Source organism: Lutra lutra, chromosome 16 (genome assembly GCF_902655055.1).
Source record: "Lutra lutra chromosome 16, mLutLut1.2, whole genome shotgun sequence".
Classification (NCBI taxonomy): domain Eukaryota; kingdom Metazoa; phylum Chordata; class Mammalia; order Carnivora; family Mustelidae; genus Lutra; species Lutra lutra.
In genome coordinates, this window is record NC_062293.1 from 19,928,396 (window position 1) to 19,946,192 (window position 17,797).

At 55.3% G+C, this 17,797-nt stretch overlaps 2 protein-coding genes across 5 annotated transcripts in view; both read right to left on the reverse strand.

Moving 5' to 3' along the window:
* Positions 1-64: 64 nt before the first annotated feature.
* On the reverse strand, positions 65-7,240 carry NAGLU (N-acetyl-alpha-glucosaminidase). The gene is made up of 6 exons (XM_047708124.1): positions 6,807-7,240; positions 4,990-5,137; positions 3,966-4,112; positions 3,732-3,817; positions 2,632-2,888; positions 65-1,566 (listed from the first exon to the last, which is right to left on the reverse strand). Exons 1-6 carry the CDS (start codon positions 7,190-7,192, stop codon positions 356-358), a joined length of 2,235 nt encoding a protein of 744 aa, XP_047564080.1. The 5' UTR covers positions 7,193-7,240; the 3' UTR covers positions 65-355.
* Positions 7,241-15,018: 7,778 nt separating this feature from the next.
* The window catches only part of ATP6V0A1 (ATPase H+ transporting V0 subunit a1), a 64,008-nt gene continuing 61,229 nt past the window's right edge, over positions 15,019-17,797 (reverse strand). For all 4 annotated transcript variants that reach the window (XM_047706829.1, XM_047706828.1, XM_047706827.1 and 1 more), the window contains one exon: positions 15,019-16,604. In XM_047706829.1, coding sequence (XP_047562785.1) covers positions 16,511-16,604 — 94 coding nt within the window. In that variant the 3' untranslated portion in view covers positions 15,019-16,510. The remainder of the gene's footprint in view (positions 16,605-17,797) is intronic.

Here is a 17,797-nt window from a genome sequence, read left to right on the forward strand (position 1 = left end):
GGGTGTTAGTATCAGAAATGGGGAGGCTGAAGCAAGGAGGCAGGGAGAAAGTGCCTCACGCCAATGTCCATCCTATAGCCCAAGTCCTCCCAGGCATCATGGTAGTGACATTCTGAGAAGCCCAGGGGACTCACCGGTTTATTAAGTTGTATTAAAAGAGTACTTTGATCCCAACTTTGGAGAGGAGGAGGAGGGCAGCTCACCACCTCCACCCCCAACTTCCCATTCCTGATCCTCTGGCAGGTCTTGAGTTCTTTTGCCGGGGCCTGGGGACCTGCTCATCTAGCTCCAGGCCCTGGGAGCCTGCCCAGGTCTGGAATTCAGGAAAGACCACCACCCAAGGGTGGCTCATCTGTCACAAGGTCCCAGCCACCAACCGGGGGTAATATTTGAGGAAGAGCTTCTTGGCCAGGTCCACAGTGTCACCTTGGGGCTGGCTGGGATACCTCTGTGTGCTGAAGACAAAGGTCTGCTCCAGCTGGAAGGCATTCTCTTCGAACTGGTGCTGCTGGAAGGGACGGCCTTGGACCAGGCTCTCAACCAGCATCTGCATGAAGAGCTCCCAGCGGGGGGCGTAGTAGCCAGCCACCAGCCCCGCCAGCTGTTTGTTGGCGTAGTCTAGGATGTTGCCCTCGGGCCCCCAAAGAGTCAGCTGGTAGCGGCCGTTCTGCTCATAGAAACGGGCCTCCGTCTCGCAGACGGCGACCGCGCGGGCCTGTTCCAGCCACGTGCCCAGCAGGAAGCGACTGTCACTAGCCAGCACTCCATCCAGGGCCGGCAGAAGCTCGTAGACCAGGATGCCGGCTGCCCTCATTAGGGGCATCAGCTCCTTGTTCAGGTAGGCAGTCCTCGCCTCCGTGTAGTACAGGCTGACCAGCTCCTGGACCGCCTGGCGAGTCACGTCCAGCAGGTCGTAGCGGAAGGTGGGGCTCTTGGCTAGGGTGGGTGTGGCTGTTAGCAGCAGCCGCCAGGCCTCGAACACGGCCGATCGGTTGTACCAGACTGTGGTGACCATCTGCAGGGACGGCCTCCTGACCAGGGGGCTGCGATTGTGCCCAGTGCAGGCCTCACCAGAACAGTTGTAAACACTCCCAAGAAGCAGTCTCCAGGCGACCTCTGTCTCCTTGCTGTTGACTCCATACCGACGTGCCGCAAAGCTGGTCACCCAGGCCTCCAAATCAGCCACTGGGTCCTTCCGCCAGCCCAGCTCTGCCATGAGGGCATAGACCACTTCGTTCTGGCCGATGCCCTCCGGGGCCATGCCCGTGCCTACCATAGTGGAATTGGGGAAGAGGCGGGCCGCGGCAGGGCCCTGGTTCACAGCCTCCAGGGCCCCAAACAGACCGTGGTTACCCCCAAAGTTATGCAGCATGCACCAGATAAAGGGCTGGCCGTGGAAGGAGGCCGTGCGGAGGTACACGGGCTGGCTCTCGGCAAACAGGTCCAGAACCAAGAGGCGGCCACGGGGTACTGCCCCCAGCACGGCTCTCACCTGGGCGGGTCCCCAGAACTGGGGCTGGTGCTGGAAGAGCCAGCCTTGGAGCAGCCATACGGCGTCAGGGTCCACTGTGGTTGGGGCAGAGGCAGGGAGACAGAGAGAGGACTGATGAGAGGCAAGAGGGTAGGGGACCGTTCACCTCGTACTACAGATGAAGAGACAGAGGTCCAGAGAAGTTAAATGACTCTATCACAGTTGGCAAGCTTTATGAAGCATCAAAATTACCAGAAGGGGGCGCCTGGGTGGCTCGGTGGGTTAAGCCTCTGCCTTCAGCTCAGGTCCTGATTTCAGGGTCCTGGGATGGAGCCCTGCATCAGCCCCGCATCACATCGGGCTCTCTGCTCAGCGGGGAGCCTGCTTCTCCCTCTCTCTCTGCCTGCCTCTCTGCCTACTTGTGATCTCTCTCTGTCAAATAAATAAATAAATAATCTTTAAAAAAAATTACCCAGAAGGCTGGTTAAAACAGGTGCCTGGGCCCAAACCCGAGTCATTCCGATTCAGGAGAATGTGTACACCCGACAGGCTCTGGGACGAGGCTGAGGCCATGGGGCCTGGATCACAGTGCTCTCGAGGCAGCCTGAGCCAATGGGCTCCCTTCCTGGCTGACACGGAGGCCTCCTCACCCAGCCACTGCTGACCTGACCCCTCTCTGCCCCACCCTGTAAGTGGCAGGACAGAACACTGGGTTCCTGGAGGAGGGTTCCTGGAGGACCAGGAAGGGCACCCACCGGCTTTGAACACATCCCCTAACCTCTGGCCCACATTACCTACCACAGCTCGGAGGCAGAGGCCAAATGAAATATTTGCAATAGCCAGCACTTAATGGCACTTTACTCTGGGCCAGGCATCATTCTGCTTACGAGGCAGCCCCATTTTACAGATGAAGCCACCGAGGCACTGGGTGGGAGATAACTTGTTGTAAGTCACACAGGCCAAGGTTCGAGCAGGCTGTCTGGCTCCAGAGCTCATCTCCCACCCACAGTATGGTTAACTGAGACGGTGTATGTGTACAAGTGCTTGGTAAATGGTCAAGTGCTGTCTTTTTTTCCCACCCCACTGACCTCTGTCGCACCCATGTCCCTGAAGGTTGGGGGCGGGGGGGCTCGCCTTCCCGGCTCTCCCTGGCACCGAACCTGTGATCATGGCCTGGTAGACAGAGGCTGTGGCTGCGGCAAGGTAGGAGGGCTCCGAGGAGGGGGGCAGCATCTCGTTGAAAGTGTCGGCCCCATAAATGTGATCCGTGCCAAACTCCTTGGTCAGCTCCCGCAGGAAGAGGCTCCCAATGACAGGGAAGAGAGGGTCTTCTGGAGCCAAGAGGAAGGAGCAGGAATAGGAGCAGTTGAAGTGTCCCCAGCTGCCCAGCTGGGTGACGTTGATCTGAGGGAACAGCCTGGTGGGAGAGGGAGCAGGGGGGCAATCCAAACATTTACTGGAGGCTGATACAGATTTCACCAGCTGCCTCCCTGGCTTATCTGCAGTTCCTGGAACACATCCCAGTCTCTCGTGCTCCCGTGCCTTTGCACAGACTGTGTCCTGTGGCTGGAATCCTTTCCTCCTCCCTCCCTGCTTATGTAGCTGGTGACTTCTCAACATCCTTTGAGTTTCATCTCATCTGTAAAGCTTCTGTTCTCTCTCCCCCTCCCACCAGCTGAAGCAAGCAACACTCATTTTTCAATGCTTGGCTCAGTGCTGCCTCTGTTCTGAGGCCTGGCTGCCCCTCTTCCCCAGGCAGAAGGGGCCTAAACAGAGAAGTGGACCCACATATATTCCTGCCCGTATCACTATACTGCATGCCCCTGCCAACCTCTCCCACAGCAGGGGTGGAACTCACTGCACCTTCAGTGCTGCATCCCCATGACCCAGCACAGAGCCTGGTCTGACAAGCACTTGCTGAATGTAAGAATGAGGCTCTTGCTACCCAGCCGGGAGGTGAGGGGGTGGCCAGCCAGGCCAGCAGCAGTGCGCTAAGCCCTGTGACAATGGTGGGAAGCGGGTGTTCATGGACGCGGAGGAGGTGCTAACAAGGCTGGGGGCCCCAGCAAGGCTACCTGAAGGAGGGGGGTCTCAGCTGGGCCTCAGAGACTTTTCCCAGCCACAAGAGAGGAAGGCCAGGAATCAAGCCCAGGCCCACATCCAGAGCTTCAGTTTTTCTTTAAATCACGTTTTGCAGGAAAAAATAAATTCCCTCTCAAGCCAAGTCCGAGGGCGGGGTGGGGTGAGGGGGGGACGTTACCTGGTGAGAGCCTTGGGGACGTGACCTGCAAAGGCAGGTAACACCGGGATCATGCCAAAGGAGCGCATGCGGTCCAGGATCCGATGCTGGAGGGAATGGAGGGGGGAGGCGATGGGCATGGCCTTGAGGCGGAGGCCCTCACTCCCCCAGGGCGCTGGCCAAATACCGCCCCCCTGGGCCCAGGACTACGTGGCACTGTCTAATGCTGCCTCCTTTCCTTCCCCGTCCTTTTACCTGCAGGTACAGCTGTTTGAGGTGCCAGGAGCGGGGCAGGGGGCCACCCCACGTGTGCAGGTTGCCCATGCGCTCCCAGGCCAGGAAGGCAGGGCCAGTGAAGTACTCATCAATCTCCGACTGGGTCAGGCCCAAGGCCAGGTACACCTGAGGAGGAGGGCGAGCCCCGCACATAAACACATGAGAATACATTAATCTCTGCTCAGTAATTCACGCACTCAACACTCACTCTTCTCTGGGCTGAGCCCTAGAGTTACTAAGACAAAACGTGACCCTTGCCAGGAGCCCACAGTCCAGGAGAAATAGACCTGTGAACAGGGGAGTTGACTTATGGGTCAGTTTTGCTGCAAGAGTGAGGTGAGGCACAAATGGGCTCTCCCCAAAACGGGAAAGGGGTCTTAGAAGGCTTCACAGAGCGAGGCAGGCCAGAATGACGGGTGAGGCCAGCTCTGCAGGGAGATTAAAGAACGCACCAACCCTCCCCGCCCCCACCGCCAGCAGCCAGAGCCCTCAGGGCCCTGGCACGGAAGCCCCCAGGCCAGGGGGATGCCTGCAGCGGAGGGGAGCGCCTACGTGTGTTGACAGGAGCAGGTCTCTCCCAGATTTGCATCTCAGAAAGGACACTGGTGGAACTTAAGAGCCAGGAGTCCTGTTCAGAGGCTCTTGCGGGGTTGGCGGTGGGGGTCGTTCAGGGAGAGAGGGCAACAGCCTGCACTGGGGCCATGAATAAGGATCAAGACGATGAGGCAGATCAAGGCTGCCAATGAGACAGAACCCACGAAGCAGCGGCCTCACCAGCTGTGGGGATGGGGAGAGAGGGAAGCCCGACTCCTTAGCATTTCTAGTGGGGTGCTGGGGTCCAGCCCTGAGCAAGTGCTCCTCTGTGTTCAGCTCAGCAATGGAAGCCTGCTTCTGGACAGCTCGGGCCATCATGCACGCCACGAACACCTCTAAAATCTTTATTCTGTGTGTCAGACCCTGAGCTGTGGGGAGGCAGGGACACAGAAGGGAGGGGGACACACACCCGCTGCCAGATGGCCTCCTGGCCGCTCCAGGCCAGTGCCAGGTTGATGCCATTCAGTGCCATCCAGTCCAGCTCCCGCTCCCAGCGGGCCCAGTCCCACCACACGAAGGAGTAGCTGTGCGTGCACACATTCTGGTAATAGCGGTACCTGCCGGGGAGGTGGGGGGGACAGGGTGGGTTTGAGCTGCAGCATGACCCTGAGGGCAGAGAGTCCCCCAAACTCTGAGGGTCCCTTGCCCTGGGAACAAGCCCCCCCACCCCAGATCGAGCCCAGACGGGAGGAGTTGTGGCCGTCCACTGCTTCACTCCAGGACCCACCCTGGGTGGCGCTGAGACTCAGTACTGAGGCAGGAGGGAAGGGAGGCTAGGGAGACAAGGTGACCAAAGTAAAGCCATTCTGGAAAACTACAACGCCCCACTCCCTCCAGTAGTAAAAGCTGCAAAAGTTGGACATTCTTAAAATTGCTCCCCATGGGTAATTCCACAGCCCGAAACACAACCTTAAAACAATGGAAAACACATTTTTAAAAAGATTTTATTTATTTATTTGACAGACAGAGATCACAAGTAGGCAGAGGAGGCAGGCGGAGAGAGGGGGGTGCAAGTCCCCTGCTGAGCAGAGAGCCCGATGCGGGGCTCCATCCCAGGACCCTGGGATCATGACCTGAGTCAAAGGCAGAGGCTCTAACCCACTGAGCCATCCAGGCGCCCCTAAAATAATGGAAAAATTAACCACCCAAGTAAAGGTTAAACCCAAAGTTAGGGGTGAGTGGGTGGCTCAGTCAGCTAACCATCTGTCTTCAGCTCAGGTCATGATCTCAGGGTCCTGGGATGGAGCCTCATGTTGGGCTCTCTGCTCAGTGGGGGGACCTGCTTCTCCCTCTCCCTCTGCCCCGCCCCCTTGCGCACACTCACTCAAGTCACTCTCTCAAATAAATAAAATCTTTAAGACACCCAAAATTAAAAAGTAAGCCTCTTTCTATATGGATAGCTAATTTGAGAAACAAAAAACGCTTCATCTGGGAGGAGAGATGGCTTCTTTGTGAAGTAGCACATTTCCGACTTCTAGACTTCATAAATCTTTGTCCCTTCTCTAAACGGCTTGTTCTTGAACCTTTCTCCCCAAATGCCAAGAACCTTCTTATGAGGGGCCTGACGCCCTCCCATTCAGGGTCTCCGCCACCCAGTTGTTCTGAGGTGCCCCTAGCCACAGCCAGGCAGGAGTCCGGGATAGCGCACTGCCTTCCTGTCAACTCTTCCAGAGCCCCCCTCTGCACAGTGGTTAAGTGCTCCACGACAACGCTGGTCCCTGTCCTGGAAGGGGGGGGTCCCCTCCCCACTGTCTAATGTGGAGACAGAAGTGTGAGCACCTCTCTGCAGTGGGACAAGCGCCAGCATGGAGGCTGTGAGGCGGTGGGTGTTATTCCTCGGTGAGCATCTTCCAAGATAAGGTGGAAGGAAAGGAATAGCATTTTCTGGCCACTAATTGTGCACTACAAATTCTACGCCCGTCACGGGGCAGATCCTCACGACCAACACTGCGCGATAGATGTCACTGTTTCCATTTTTCAGATGAGCCAGCTGAGGCTCTGAGAGGCTAAGTGACTTATTCAAGGACACTCGGCTTTTAGAGGCAGAGCGACCCTACGGCCGGCGCTAGGATCAGTCTCGGTGCCGTATCTAGCGCCGGGCGCGGCCGGGCCTCTGCGAGGAGGGCGCCTCGCGGCGGGAGGTGGGAGGCAGGTGCAGGCCGCCGCCGGGCGTGGGGGCGTGCGGGGGGGGCGGTGTGGGACCCGGCGGGCAGGCGCGCCGCGTACCTGTTGGGCGTGGCCTCGGTCAGCTCCTCCGGCACGGCGGGCAGCGGCTCCGGCAGGCGCAGCTGAGAGCCGGACCAGGCCACGTGGCAGCCGCAGAAATCACGCAGGTAGCGGTGCAGCCCCGCGGCGGCGGCCACGCCGGTGGAGCCGAGCACCCGCACCCGCGCCCCGGCGCCGCCGCCGCTCAAGCGGTAGGTGTCCAGGCCGGACTCGGCCGCCAGGGCGCGCTGCACCGACACCGAGAAGGCGGCCGCGGGCCCGGGCCCCAGCAGCCGGGCCAGCAGCTCCCGCACGGCCGCCGCCTCCCGGGCCTCGTCCCCGGCCGAGCCGCCCGCGGCGGCCAGGACCAGGAAGCCCAGGACTGCGGCGACAGCTGCTGCCTCCATGGTCCTGCGGTCTCGGGCTGGCCCGGGGCCCGCGGGGCATCAATTGCGACTTGGCTAGGGGGCGGGACGGTCCGCGCCCAATCAGCTGCAGGTCTCAGACCACGTGGCGCAGAAGGTAGCGCCCCAGCCTGGCGGGGAGAGACCGCGCTTCCGGGTCCCGGATCCGAGTCCCGGGGGTGTCTCCTGACGGCGCGTGACCCGTGTCATCAAAAGCCCAGGCTGTGACCCGGTGCCCTTCAGAAGCGTCTTCAGGTACAGTTGTACCTGAAGAGCTTTCACACTGTCTTCCATCCAGCAACTGCCCAACAGATTTTTATTTGGAGTTTTATTTTGTGCCAGACACAGGCACTCTCCTCTAGGAAAAACCTAGAAACTAAATACTTACATATATTGAAAGGAATCCGGACGCCTGGGTGGCTCAGTCCTTTAAGCTTCTGACTCTTTAATTTTGGCTCAGGTCATGATCTCAGGGCTGTGGGATCTGGCCCCCCACCGGGTTCAGCAGGGAGTCTGCTTGAGCTTCTCTCTCCTTCTCCCTCTGTCCCCCTCCCCCTTCCCGCTCAAGTGCTCTGAATAAATTCATTTACTCCTAAAAAGAATTGAAAAGAATCTATTCAAAGTCCACCACCCACCCCAGCAAAGCTAACAGACAAAACTCACAGGTGTCCACTTGCCTCTCTGTTTTTCTCTGTGCTCTCCATCCTCGGAAAGTAGACCCCAACTACGGAGCATATTCTCTACCCATATCCCAGATGAGCCTGGGACAGAGCCCCTCAGAGAACCTGCCATCTCCTGCTCTACCTGGCCAAGTGTCGCAACCCTCCCACATCCTTCAAAACCCCTTAAAAGGGGGTGCCTGGGTGGCTCAGTGGGTTAAAGCCTCTGCCTTCAGCTCAGGTCATGATCCCAGGGTCCTGGGATCGAGCCCTGTGTCAGGCTCTCTGCTCAGCAGGGAGCCTGCTTCCCTTCCTCTCTCTCTGCCTGCCTCTCTGCCTACTTGTGATCTCTGTCTGTCAAATAAATAAATAAAATCTTTAAAACAAAACAAAAAAAACCCTTAAAAGATCCAGCCTGTCAGAAACTCAGGTGACTTCTCTGGGATGTCTGGCCCCTCTCCTCCCTGGGAGAATAGACAAGCTCTGTCCTGCTTGTTCCTCTACTCTTTTTGCAATTCTTTGCCCTGGCCACTGGCCACTGTAACATAAATAAAGTTGTGATGCTGTGAAGAAACACAATAGGTACCCGGCCTAACACTTCCAAAAGGAAGCAACATTTAATATGAATTAAATTGGGTTGACTAGGAAAAGAGGGAGGAGAGAGCATTCCCGGCAGAGAAAATGTATGTATGAAGACTAGGGGGGCGCCTGGGTGGCTCAGTGGGTTAAGCCTCTGCCTTCAGCTCAGGTCATGGTCTCAGGGTCCTGGGATCGAGTCCCACATCAGGATCCCTGCTCAGCGGGGAGCCGGCTTTCTCCCTCTCTCTGCCTACTTGTGATCTCTGTCAAATAAATAAATAAATAAAATATTAAAAAAAAAAAAAAAAAAACTAGAGAAGGGTAAAGAAAGAGCTGGGCAGATTTGAAGAACTAAAAGATCAGGAAGTGGAAGGAGATGGGTCATGTGAGTCTGGACTGACCATGGTGGGACAGGGCAGGGGGGTGGGGGAACGGGCGGGGGGTGGGTTAAAGGCTCTCCGTTTGATCCTTAAAGGGTAGCAGAGCAGGACAGGTGGACCCCTTATCTTCATTGTACCTCCTGGGAAACTGACGGCCAGAGAAAGGAAGTGACGTAGACGAGATCAGTAACCAGTAGGAGAACATGTTTAGGACTAGAACCTGGACCTCCTAATTCCCACCGTTCTTGCCACTGTTCCCAAATGATGCAACTTTTCAGGCTGCCTTCTGGGCCGGGTGGGGTTGGGTGGAGCTGTGTAGGGACCGGAAGTGGTGGGCCCTTTGGGAGGACCATACTTCCTAAGAGGATTCTGAGTCCTTTTGGAGGCAGATGTAGCTTTTTCTAGAGCGTTAGGCCTGAGTGAACTGCTGAGAGAAAGGGGAGGGGTCAGAGGAAGAGTTTCCAGGGCAGAGAATCCAGAGCCTGAACCAAAAGAGAACATGGGAGTCCAAAGAGCTTTTTCCCTGCTCCTCTGCCCCCTGCCCAGCCACAGGCGGGAACTGCAGGCCCCCTGCCTTGTTCCCAGGTCAGTGAACAGCTCCTGCTCCCTGTCGGTTTCTGGTACCAGAAGGTTCCCACCGTTTCCCTGGGAGCAGCTCCAAGACTAGCCCAGAGAGCTGTGCCCTCCTGGGTCCATAGCCTATACCACCGCCCACCCCCCGCCCCCAGCTTCTCTCCACTCCTCTCCACTCTCCCCTCCAAACGCTCTTTGCTCCAGGTAAGACTTGTCAGATTTCCCTCCCAGGACCACTTGACCAGCGTTTCTGGATTTTAGGGCGCACAAGGGTTGGGGGAGTTGGGCTGCAGGTTGTCAGGCTCAGGGGGTCTTTCTGTGGGATCTGGCTTCATCCAGAGTGGTGGGGGCTGCCTGCAGCAGCGAAAGATTAGGATGGGTTTGGTAGAGCCTTCAAGGCCTGCCTTCAAGGCCTGAGCTCATGGATGCTTGGGCAGGAGCTTCGAGGATTACTCTGGACAAGTCATACTGTCTCTGCTCATCTTCCCCATCGGGCTGGGAACTCTCTGCAGACAGTAGGGGGCTGATCGAAGAAATTAAGGTACATCAACTGGATGAAGTATCAAGCATTTGCTTAAAAAAAAGTCGGGGAGGGGCGCCTGGGTGGCTCAGTGGGTTGAGCCGCTGCCTTCGGCTCAGGTCATGATCTCAGGGTCCTGGGATCGAGTCCCACATCGGGCTCTCTGCTCACCAGGAAGCCTGCTTCCCTCTCTCTCTCTCTCTCTCTCTCTCTCTGCCTTCCTCTCCGTCTACTTGTGATCTCTCTCTGTCAAATAAATAAATAAAATCTTTAAAAAAAAAAAAGTCGGGGGATGAGGACAATGTGTGGTGTTAATGTTCTGCAAATTATACATATATTTATATATTTTTTAATTTTTGTTTTAAGATTTTATTTATTTACCTGACAGAGAGAGAACACAAGCAGGGGGAGTGGGAGAGGAAGCAGCAAGCTTCCTGCAGAGCAGGGAGCCAGATACAGGGCTTGATCCCAGGACCCTGGGATCATGACCTGAGCAGAAGGCAGACACTTAATTAACATCTAAGCCACCCAGGTACCCCTATATATTTGTACTTAAAGGCCAAACTAGTAGGTATAGCAAACTCCCGTTTGTGCCTTTTTTTTTTTTTTTTTTTAAGGGCCATGAAAACAGTGGTTGCCCGGGTGGGGCACTGGGACTTTCGGGGTGGGAGGAGGGCTTTTATAATAGAGGCTTTTGTTCGGTCTGATCATTTTACCATGACACTTTTGCAGTTAACATGTGTGGAACGAGTGAGCTGGGCTCTCTGCTCTCCACCTGTCTCCTCTTTTGTTCCTGGCCAGCCTGACCTTCTGCCTATACACCCCAGAATACCTTCAGGGTCACTTACCCCTTTCTGCCTGTCATCACAACCTGTAGGATCCCACCACCTTGTGTGCGAGGAGGAATGTGTGGCTCCTTCCTTGTCTCACCACCAGGGGACAGCCCACACCCAGGACATGCCTTGGGTCTGCTGGGGAGCTGGGAGAGCAGGCAGGTCATTGAGAATCTGAGATCTGAGAAGAGCTCCAATGAATGCCCCTTCTACCCAGGGCTCCTGGGAGCAGAAAGAGGTGCAGTCCTACCCAGGCCCCCAGTGAAGGACAGGATGAGGGGGGGTCCTGAAAATGCTGATGGACTTGTCTCCTATAACACCAAGCCACCCTCTCCCATGCTCGTTCCAGTACCTCAAAGTGGGGCACTTCCCGAACAGGAGCACACTCATTCAGCAGAGGTCTGCGGTGCAGGGGTTTCATAAGAAGGGGATCAGGATACATGGTGTGCCCCTTAAACATAGGAGCAATGGCTCCATCCTGCTCCCTGCCCATACCCCAGGGCTCCTGGGACTCCTCCCCAGCCCTACTTCCATGGCTCCGTTCCTGCTCAGCCCATCTTTAGCTGGCTGGGCTGGAGGCAGCTCAAGGCCACTAGATCCCAGAAGTTCTGCTTAGGCAATGACCTGCCAACCCAGGTCTTTTCCAGTGGGCAAGGGAGGTATTTCTCCCCATGGAAGCCCTAGGTCTCTCACCCCCTGCCCCATTTTATTGATACATAAGTTTACCAATTTAAATGCTCAATTCAGGGGCGCCTGGATGGCTCAGTCAAAGTGTCTCCCTTTGGCTCAGGTCATGATCCCAGGGATCTGGGATTGAGCTCACATCGAGTCCCACATCAGACTCCTTGCTCAGTGGGGAGCCTGCTTCTCCTTCTCCCTCTGTCTGCCGCTCCCGCTGCTTGTGTGCTGTCAAATAAATAAAAAATCTTAAAAAAATAAACGTTCAATTCAGCAATTTTTTAAGTGAATTCAGAGTTGTGCAACTGTCACTATAATCTAATTTTATATCTTCATCATTCCCCAAAAGAAACCCTATACCTACTAGCAGTCACTGATGTCATTTTTTTTTTTTAAAGATTTTATTTATTTATCTGACAGACAGAGATCACAAGTAGAAAGAGAGGCAGGCAGAGAGAGAGGGGAAACAGGCTCCCTGCTGAGCAGAGAGCCAATGTGGGGCTCGATCCCAGGACCCTGAGATCATGACCCGAGCCGAAGGCAGAGGCTTAACCTACTGAGCCACCCAGGTGCCCCCACTGATGTCATTTTAATTGGGCCCCAGCCCCATCCGGTTGCCCATCGACTCTGTCTCTACGGATCTGCCGCCCATTCCAGACATTTCACATGAAAGGAATCACACATTATTTGGTCTCACATCTGGCTTCTTAGCTTGATGCTTTTTTTTTTTTAAGTTTTTATTTATTTATTTGAGTGAGAGAATGAGCAGAGAAAGCAGCAGAGGGAGAGGGAGAAGCAGGCCTCCCGCTGAGCAGGGAGCCCGATGTGGGGCTCGATCCCAAGACCCTGGGATCATGACTTGAGCCAAAGGCAGCCGCTCAACTAACTGAGTCACTCAGGAACCCCTAGATTCAATGTTTTAAAAACTGCCAGAGCTGCTTTCTGAAGGAGCTGCACCATTTCCCATCCCCCCGCCTCACACTGCAGTTCCAATTCCTCCACATCCTTGTCCACACTTTTAATTTTCCCTTTATTATTGCCTTTCATGGTGGGTTTGATGTGGCAGGTCTTCTTATGGTTTTGATTTGTGTTTCCCTAATGATGCTAAGAATCTTTTCATGGGCTTATTGTTCATTTGTGTAGTTTTCTTCCTAGAAATGTCTACTCAAATCTTTTCATTTTTTAAATTAAAAAGTTAATTTTTTTTACCTTTTACTTTTTAAGATTTATTTTTTTACAAAAAAAATTTTTTTTAAATTGTTATTTAGGGGTGCCTGAGTGGCTCAGTGGGTTAAAGCCTCTGCCTTCGGCTCGGGTCATGATCCTGGGGTCTTGGGATTGAGCCCTGCATCGTGCTCTTTGCTCTGCAGGGAGCCTGCTTCCTCCTCTCTCTCTGTGCCTACTTGTGATCTCTGTCTGTCAAATAAATAAATAAAATTTGGAAAAAAAATTGTTATTTATTTGACAGAGAATGCACACAAGCAGCGGGAGGGGCAGAGGAAGAGGGAGAAGGAAAAGCAGACTCCAAGCTGAGCAAGGAGCCTGATGTGGGGATCCATCCCAGGATCCTAGGATCATGACCTGAGCCAAAGGCAGACATTTAAGCCACTGAGCCACCTAGGCTTCCCTAATTTTACCTTTAATTTTTTAAAGATTTTATTTATTTATTTGACAGACAGAGATCACAAGTAGGCAGAGAGGCAGGCAGAGAGAGGAGGAAGCAGGCTTCCCGCTGAGCAGAGAGCCCCATGTGGGGCTCGATCCCACTATGCTGGCATCATGACCTGAGCCGAAGGCAGAGGCTTTAACCCACTGAGCCACCCAGGTGCACCTAATTTTACCTTTTAAATTAAGGTATTTAGGGGTGCCTGGGTGGTTAGACGTCTGCCTTCAGCTCAGGTCCTGATCCCAGGGTCCTGGGATCGAGCCCCACATCGGGCTCCCTGCTCAGCGGGAGGCCTGCTTCTCCCTCTCTCACTCCTTGTTTGTGTTCCCTTTCTGGCTGTGTGTCAAGTAAATAAATAAAATTTTTAAGAAAAAAAAAATACAAAACCTTATTAAGACTAAGGCCCATAGATTTTTTTTTTTTTTTTTTAGAGTTATTTTAGAGAGAGAGACCCTGTGCACATGCAGTGGTGGGGAGGGGCAGAGGAAGAGGGGTAAAGGGAAGCAGACTCCGTTGAGCACAAAGCCCAGTGTGCGGCTTGATCTCAAGACTCTAAGATCGTGACCTAAGCCAAAATCAAAATTTGGGACTCTCAACCGACTGAGCCACCCAGGTGGCCCTAAGGCCCTTATCTTTTCTTTTTTGTTAAGATTTATTTATTTGAGAGAGAGAGAAGTGGGAGGTGGGGCTGGGGCAGAGGAAGAGGGAGATAAACTCAAGCAGACGCTGTGCTGAGTACTGAGTCCAATGCCAGGCTAGATCTCCCGACCCTGAGATCAGAACCTGAGCTGAAACCAACAGTGGGACACTTAACCCATTGGCCCCCTGGGCGCCCCTCTTTTATCTTGTTGTCATTTTGCTTTTAGGGTTGTATCTAAAAATCATCCCCTAACCCAAGCTCACGAAAACATTCTCCTATAGTTTCCTGTAGGAATTTTAGTTTTTAACTTTTACATTGAGAAAAAATGTAGCCTACTTTGAGTTCATTTTAAATGCGGTGTGGGGGCTGCCGTCCAAATGTGTTCTTTCGCACGAGGATACCCAGTTGTACAAATACCACTTGTTCAAGACTGTTCTTCCACACTGAACTGTCCTGGCCCCTTTGTGGAAGCTCAATCTCCCACAAAGTAAATCTATTTACTTCTGGACTCTCATTCCACTGATTCCAAATCTCTCTCCTTTTGAGTCGGTAACCGAGCAGAGGCTGAAAGCGCTCCTCCCCATGAAGGCTCGACCCGCCGGGGCCTGAGGCCAGGTGCGGGTGCCACACTCATGGGCCTGTTCCGGGGCAGGTGGCCTGTCGGGGAGGAAAGGGCTAGAGGAAGAGGAACATGAAACAGGGTGTTCCTGCCCCTCCTCACCCCGCCTCACCCCTCCCGAGCAGCAGCTGTTTGCGTGCTGCTCACATTCCTCCTGGAGGCCCCAGGAGGAATGGGGAGGGAGGGAACTGCGGAAGAATGTGGGTGCCTGACAAGGCAGTTAGGGAGACCTTGCTCTCCCTGCCCGCCCCGCCTGCTGCCTCTTCAGCACCTCACATCCTCCTGCTGCCCTGAGGAACTCCACGCAGAGCCTCCACTTACACCAAGGCCAAGGGCATCAGGGCTCAGAAGGGCCAGGCTACTGAGTCCTGGAAAGCACACTTGTAGAAGAGGCAGAGGCGGGTGGGCAGCTGCCCAGGCCCCCTCTTTCCCTACCCAATGGGTGGGCAGAGTGGGAAAGGAAGAGGACAGGTCCCTAGGTCCCCTCCCCAATGGAGGTTATCTGCAGAGCTGCTGGGCTCGAGGAAGGGGAAGACGCCTGGGAAACTTGAGAGGTGAGAATTTCACAAACTGTCCGGCCTGCAGCTGTGGCCTCTTGATCACAGGGAAGCAGACGTGCTGGGGGAGGGGCAGGGGCGTGCAACACAGGGGCTGTGGGCACAAGGACAGGCAGCCTCCCTGGTAGAGTCAAACACACTTTATTCAGCATAGGAATATGTGAACAGAAGGGCCTTGGGCAGGGTTCCTAAGAGCTCTGCTTCAAACCCTGCTGTAAACAGAGCAAAGGTGACATGTAAACCACGGGGCCCAGAGGGGAGGGGGCTCAACACAGGGCCACACTGGCCAGCGCACAGGGAAGCTCGGGTGGCCCATGCCCAGGAGAGGCTCTAAGTGACTCACTCAGAAAAGCCCGGGTGGGAGGAGCACAGGGCCCCCGCCAACTCAGGGGATTATCTCCACCACTGGGGGCCCAGGGTTCAATTTAGCTGAAGCAGCCCGGGCTGCTGTGTCAACACATGATTAAAGGCCCTGAAAGCCATAGCCCAGCATGGGGGTGACAGGAGAGGTGGTCCCTTGGGGGGTGCTCTCCATCCGCCCAAAGGGTAAGGCCCTGTAGCTCTCGCAAGCAGCGCACTGCAGCCCTGACCCAGCATCCCACTGACAAACTGTAATTGGCCCCGACCTTCACTGCGCATGACCAGGACCGCACTCCCTTGACCGGGGATCCCCAGTGGAAGTGCAGAGGGACACTGGAGGGCAGAGAAGGCAGGTCTGCTGGCAGAACCACCCTGGATGACTATGGTCCTGCCCTAGAGACTCATGATTAGGGGTAGGGGAATGTCTTGGGGACTGCGCCAGGAAACAGCACCAGTTCGAAGCCTCTGCCCAGAGGGCAGGGCCTGCAGCTCCGCCTGAGAAGCATCCCGCCAGAGGAGACAGCCAGGACCTCTGCGCAGAGACCCAGCTGTGCTGTTGTGCTGGGTACACAGCGGGTAGGGAGAAGGAGGGGATTCTGGGAGGGAGGAAAGGGCTCGGATTAGGGAGGTGGTGTGCGGTCCCCTGGGACCCTTGGGAGTGACAGGGAGAAGCCATGCACAGCGGCACAGTTGGGTCCAGCTGAATTCCTGATTAACAACTGCTCTGAAGACCAGAAGGGATGGGGAGAGGACAGAAACACCACCTCCTGGACCCTCTCCCTGCTAACACAAGAGTGGGGTGTGTTAAAGGGCACCCCTGCCCCCAACCAGTAACTAGAGGGGCAGGAAGAGGGGGCTCCAAGTCCTGGTGTATATGGTGACGGCGCTCCTTCCGTGGGCTTTGGGCTCAAATGTAAAATGCACAAACTTGTTCATCACTAGGGGACAGAGAAAGGGCTGTCTCTGGCTGGACGGAGGCTGGGAGGGCAAGGCCAGTGCCCAGTGGGTATGAGTGACAGCCAGAACCCGGCTTCTCTCTAGAAAATCACTACACTACACATGAAGTTGGAGGTGGCGGAGGACCCAGGGAGGGACGGATCTATCTAAATAACTCACAGGTGGCTGGGGGAGGGGTGGCGGGGATGACACAAATACCCTGATACCCAGGGAACAGAACCAACAGGCAAGAGGAGCGCAGCTAACCACTGTGGAGGGAGTGGGGAGGGCAGCCTGCTGGCACACAGCCCCACGACGGGCTCACTCGTCAAACTTCCCTTCCCGAATGTGCTCGAAGGAGAAGGGTAGGAACTTGAAACCGGTTCCGCTGTAGAATTTATTCTGGAACTCGACCCTGGGGAAAGGGAAAAGGAAAGCCATCATTCCACAGAATCCTTTTGGGGTTTCCCAGGGGCTAAAAGGATGCTCTGACCCTCCTCCTGGAGACCTCACTTTCCTAGCTGAGCCTGGACAAACAGCTCAGCCTTCTGCCACCCACCTGCCCACCCACCCACCAAGCCCAGGCCTTAGCCTACTTCCCACAGTGCACAAGCCCTGCTTCTGAAGCTGGGGCCTGCCCTCGGCCAGGCACTCTGGCAAGGCAGGAGTGAGTGCCGTGTACCTCCTCACTGGTTTGTCCTTCCTGCTCCTTCCTGCTAAGCCGAGTGTGTTTACGCAAAACTCTTTGTCTAGCGATGTGCAAAAGTGCCACTGCTTTGAGGCTCTTGAGGGCAATGAGACTAGACACCAGCTCCTGGCCAGCGCTCAGGGGCTCACGGCCGACCTCTCAGGGAAGCCCCTGGGTGGCAGAGCTCAGCGCCAGGGACTCGGGCAAGTGCCCTTGTTTGTTTCTTTTCTTGCAGGAGGAAGGAGAAGGGAGGGTTGTGAGTGAAGGCTGGAGGCTTTGGGGAGGAAATTCCCAGGAGTTGAGGGGGTGGGGGGGGAGGAGTCTTCTCCAAGTAATGGCAAAAATATTCTCCAACGACAAAAACATCTGAGAACGAATTCTTCTCTCAGGGGGCTGAAAGGAAAAGCTGAGCTTCACCTCCTTTCCCAGGGAGCCCAGCAGCCATCGCTGACCGCCTCCCTGGGGCCCTCTCCAACTCCGAGGGGCAGGAAGCCGGCCCTCCTGGAAGCAGAGCCAGGCTGCTGGCCGAGCTTCCCCCTGCACACTTCCTGGAGGGCTGCCCAGCAACCAAATTACCACCAAATATGGGCAGAAAAATGCATGAATCAGAGGATAAAAAAGCCAAGGAGAGCTGCCCTGAGGAATAGTTTCCACTCAGCTGTGTGACCCTGGGGGCACCAGCAGAAGCCCTGCAAAGGACAGAGGGGCTGGGGACTGGAGGCTGGGACCTAGGGCGAGACTCCGTCCTGCCTCCAAGCCCAGAGGCTGCACAGGAAGGACTGTGTGCATCAGGGATGGTCTGATAGTGGCCTTCAGAGGTCCTCAGAGGCCCCTTCAGCCCTGCAGTGCTGGCTGCAACCCCTGGGGAGAAGAGGTGAACAGAATTTTCTGCGGGGGCATTAAGAACAGGTGGCCTTCTC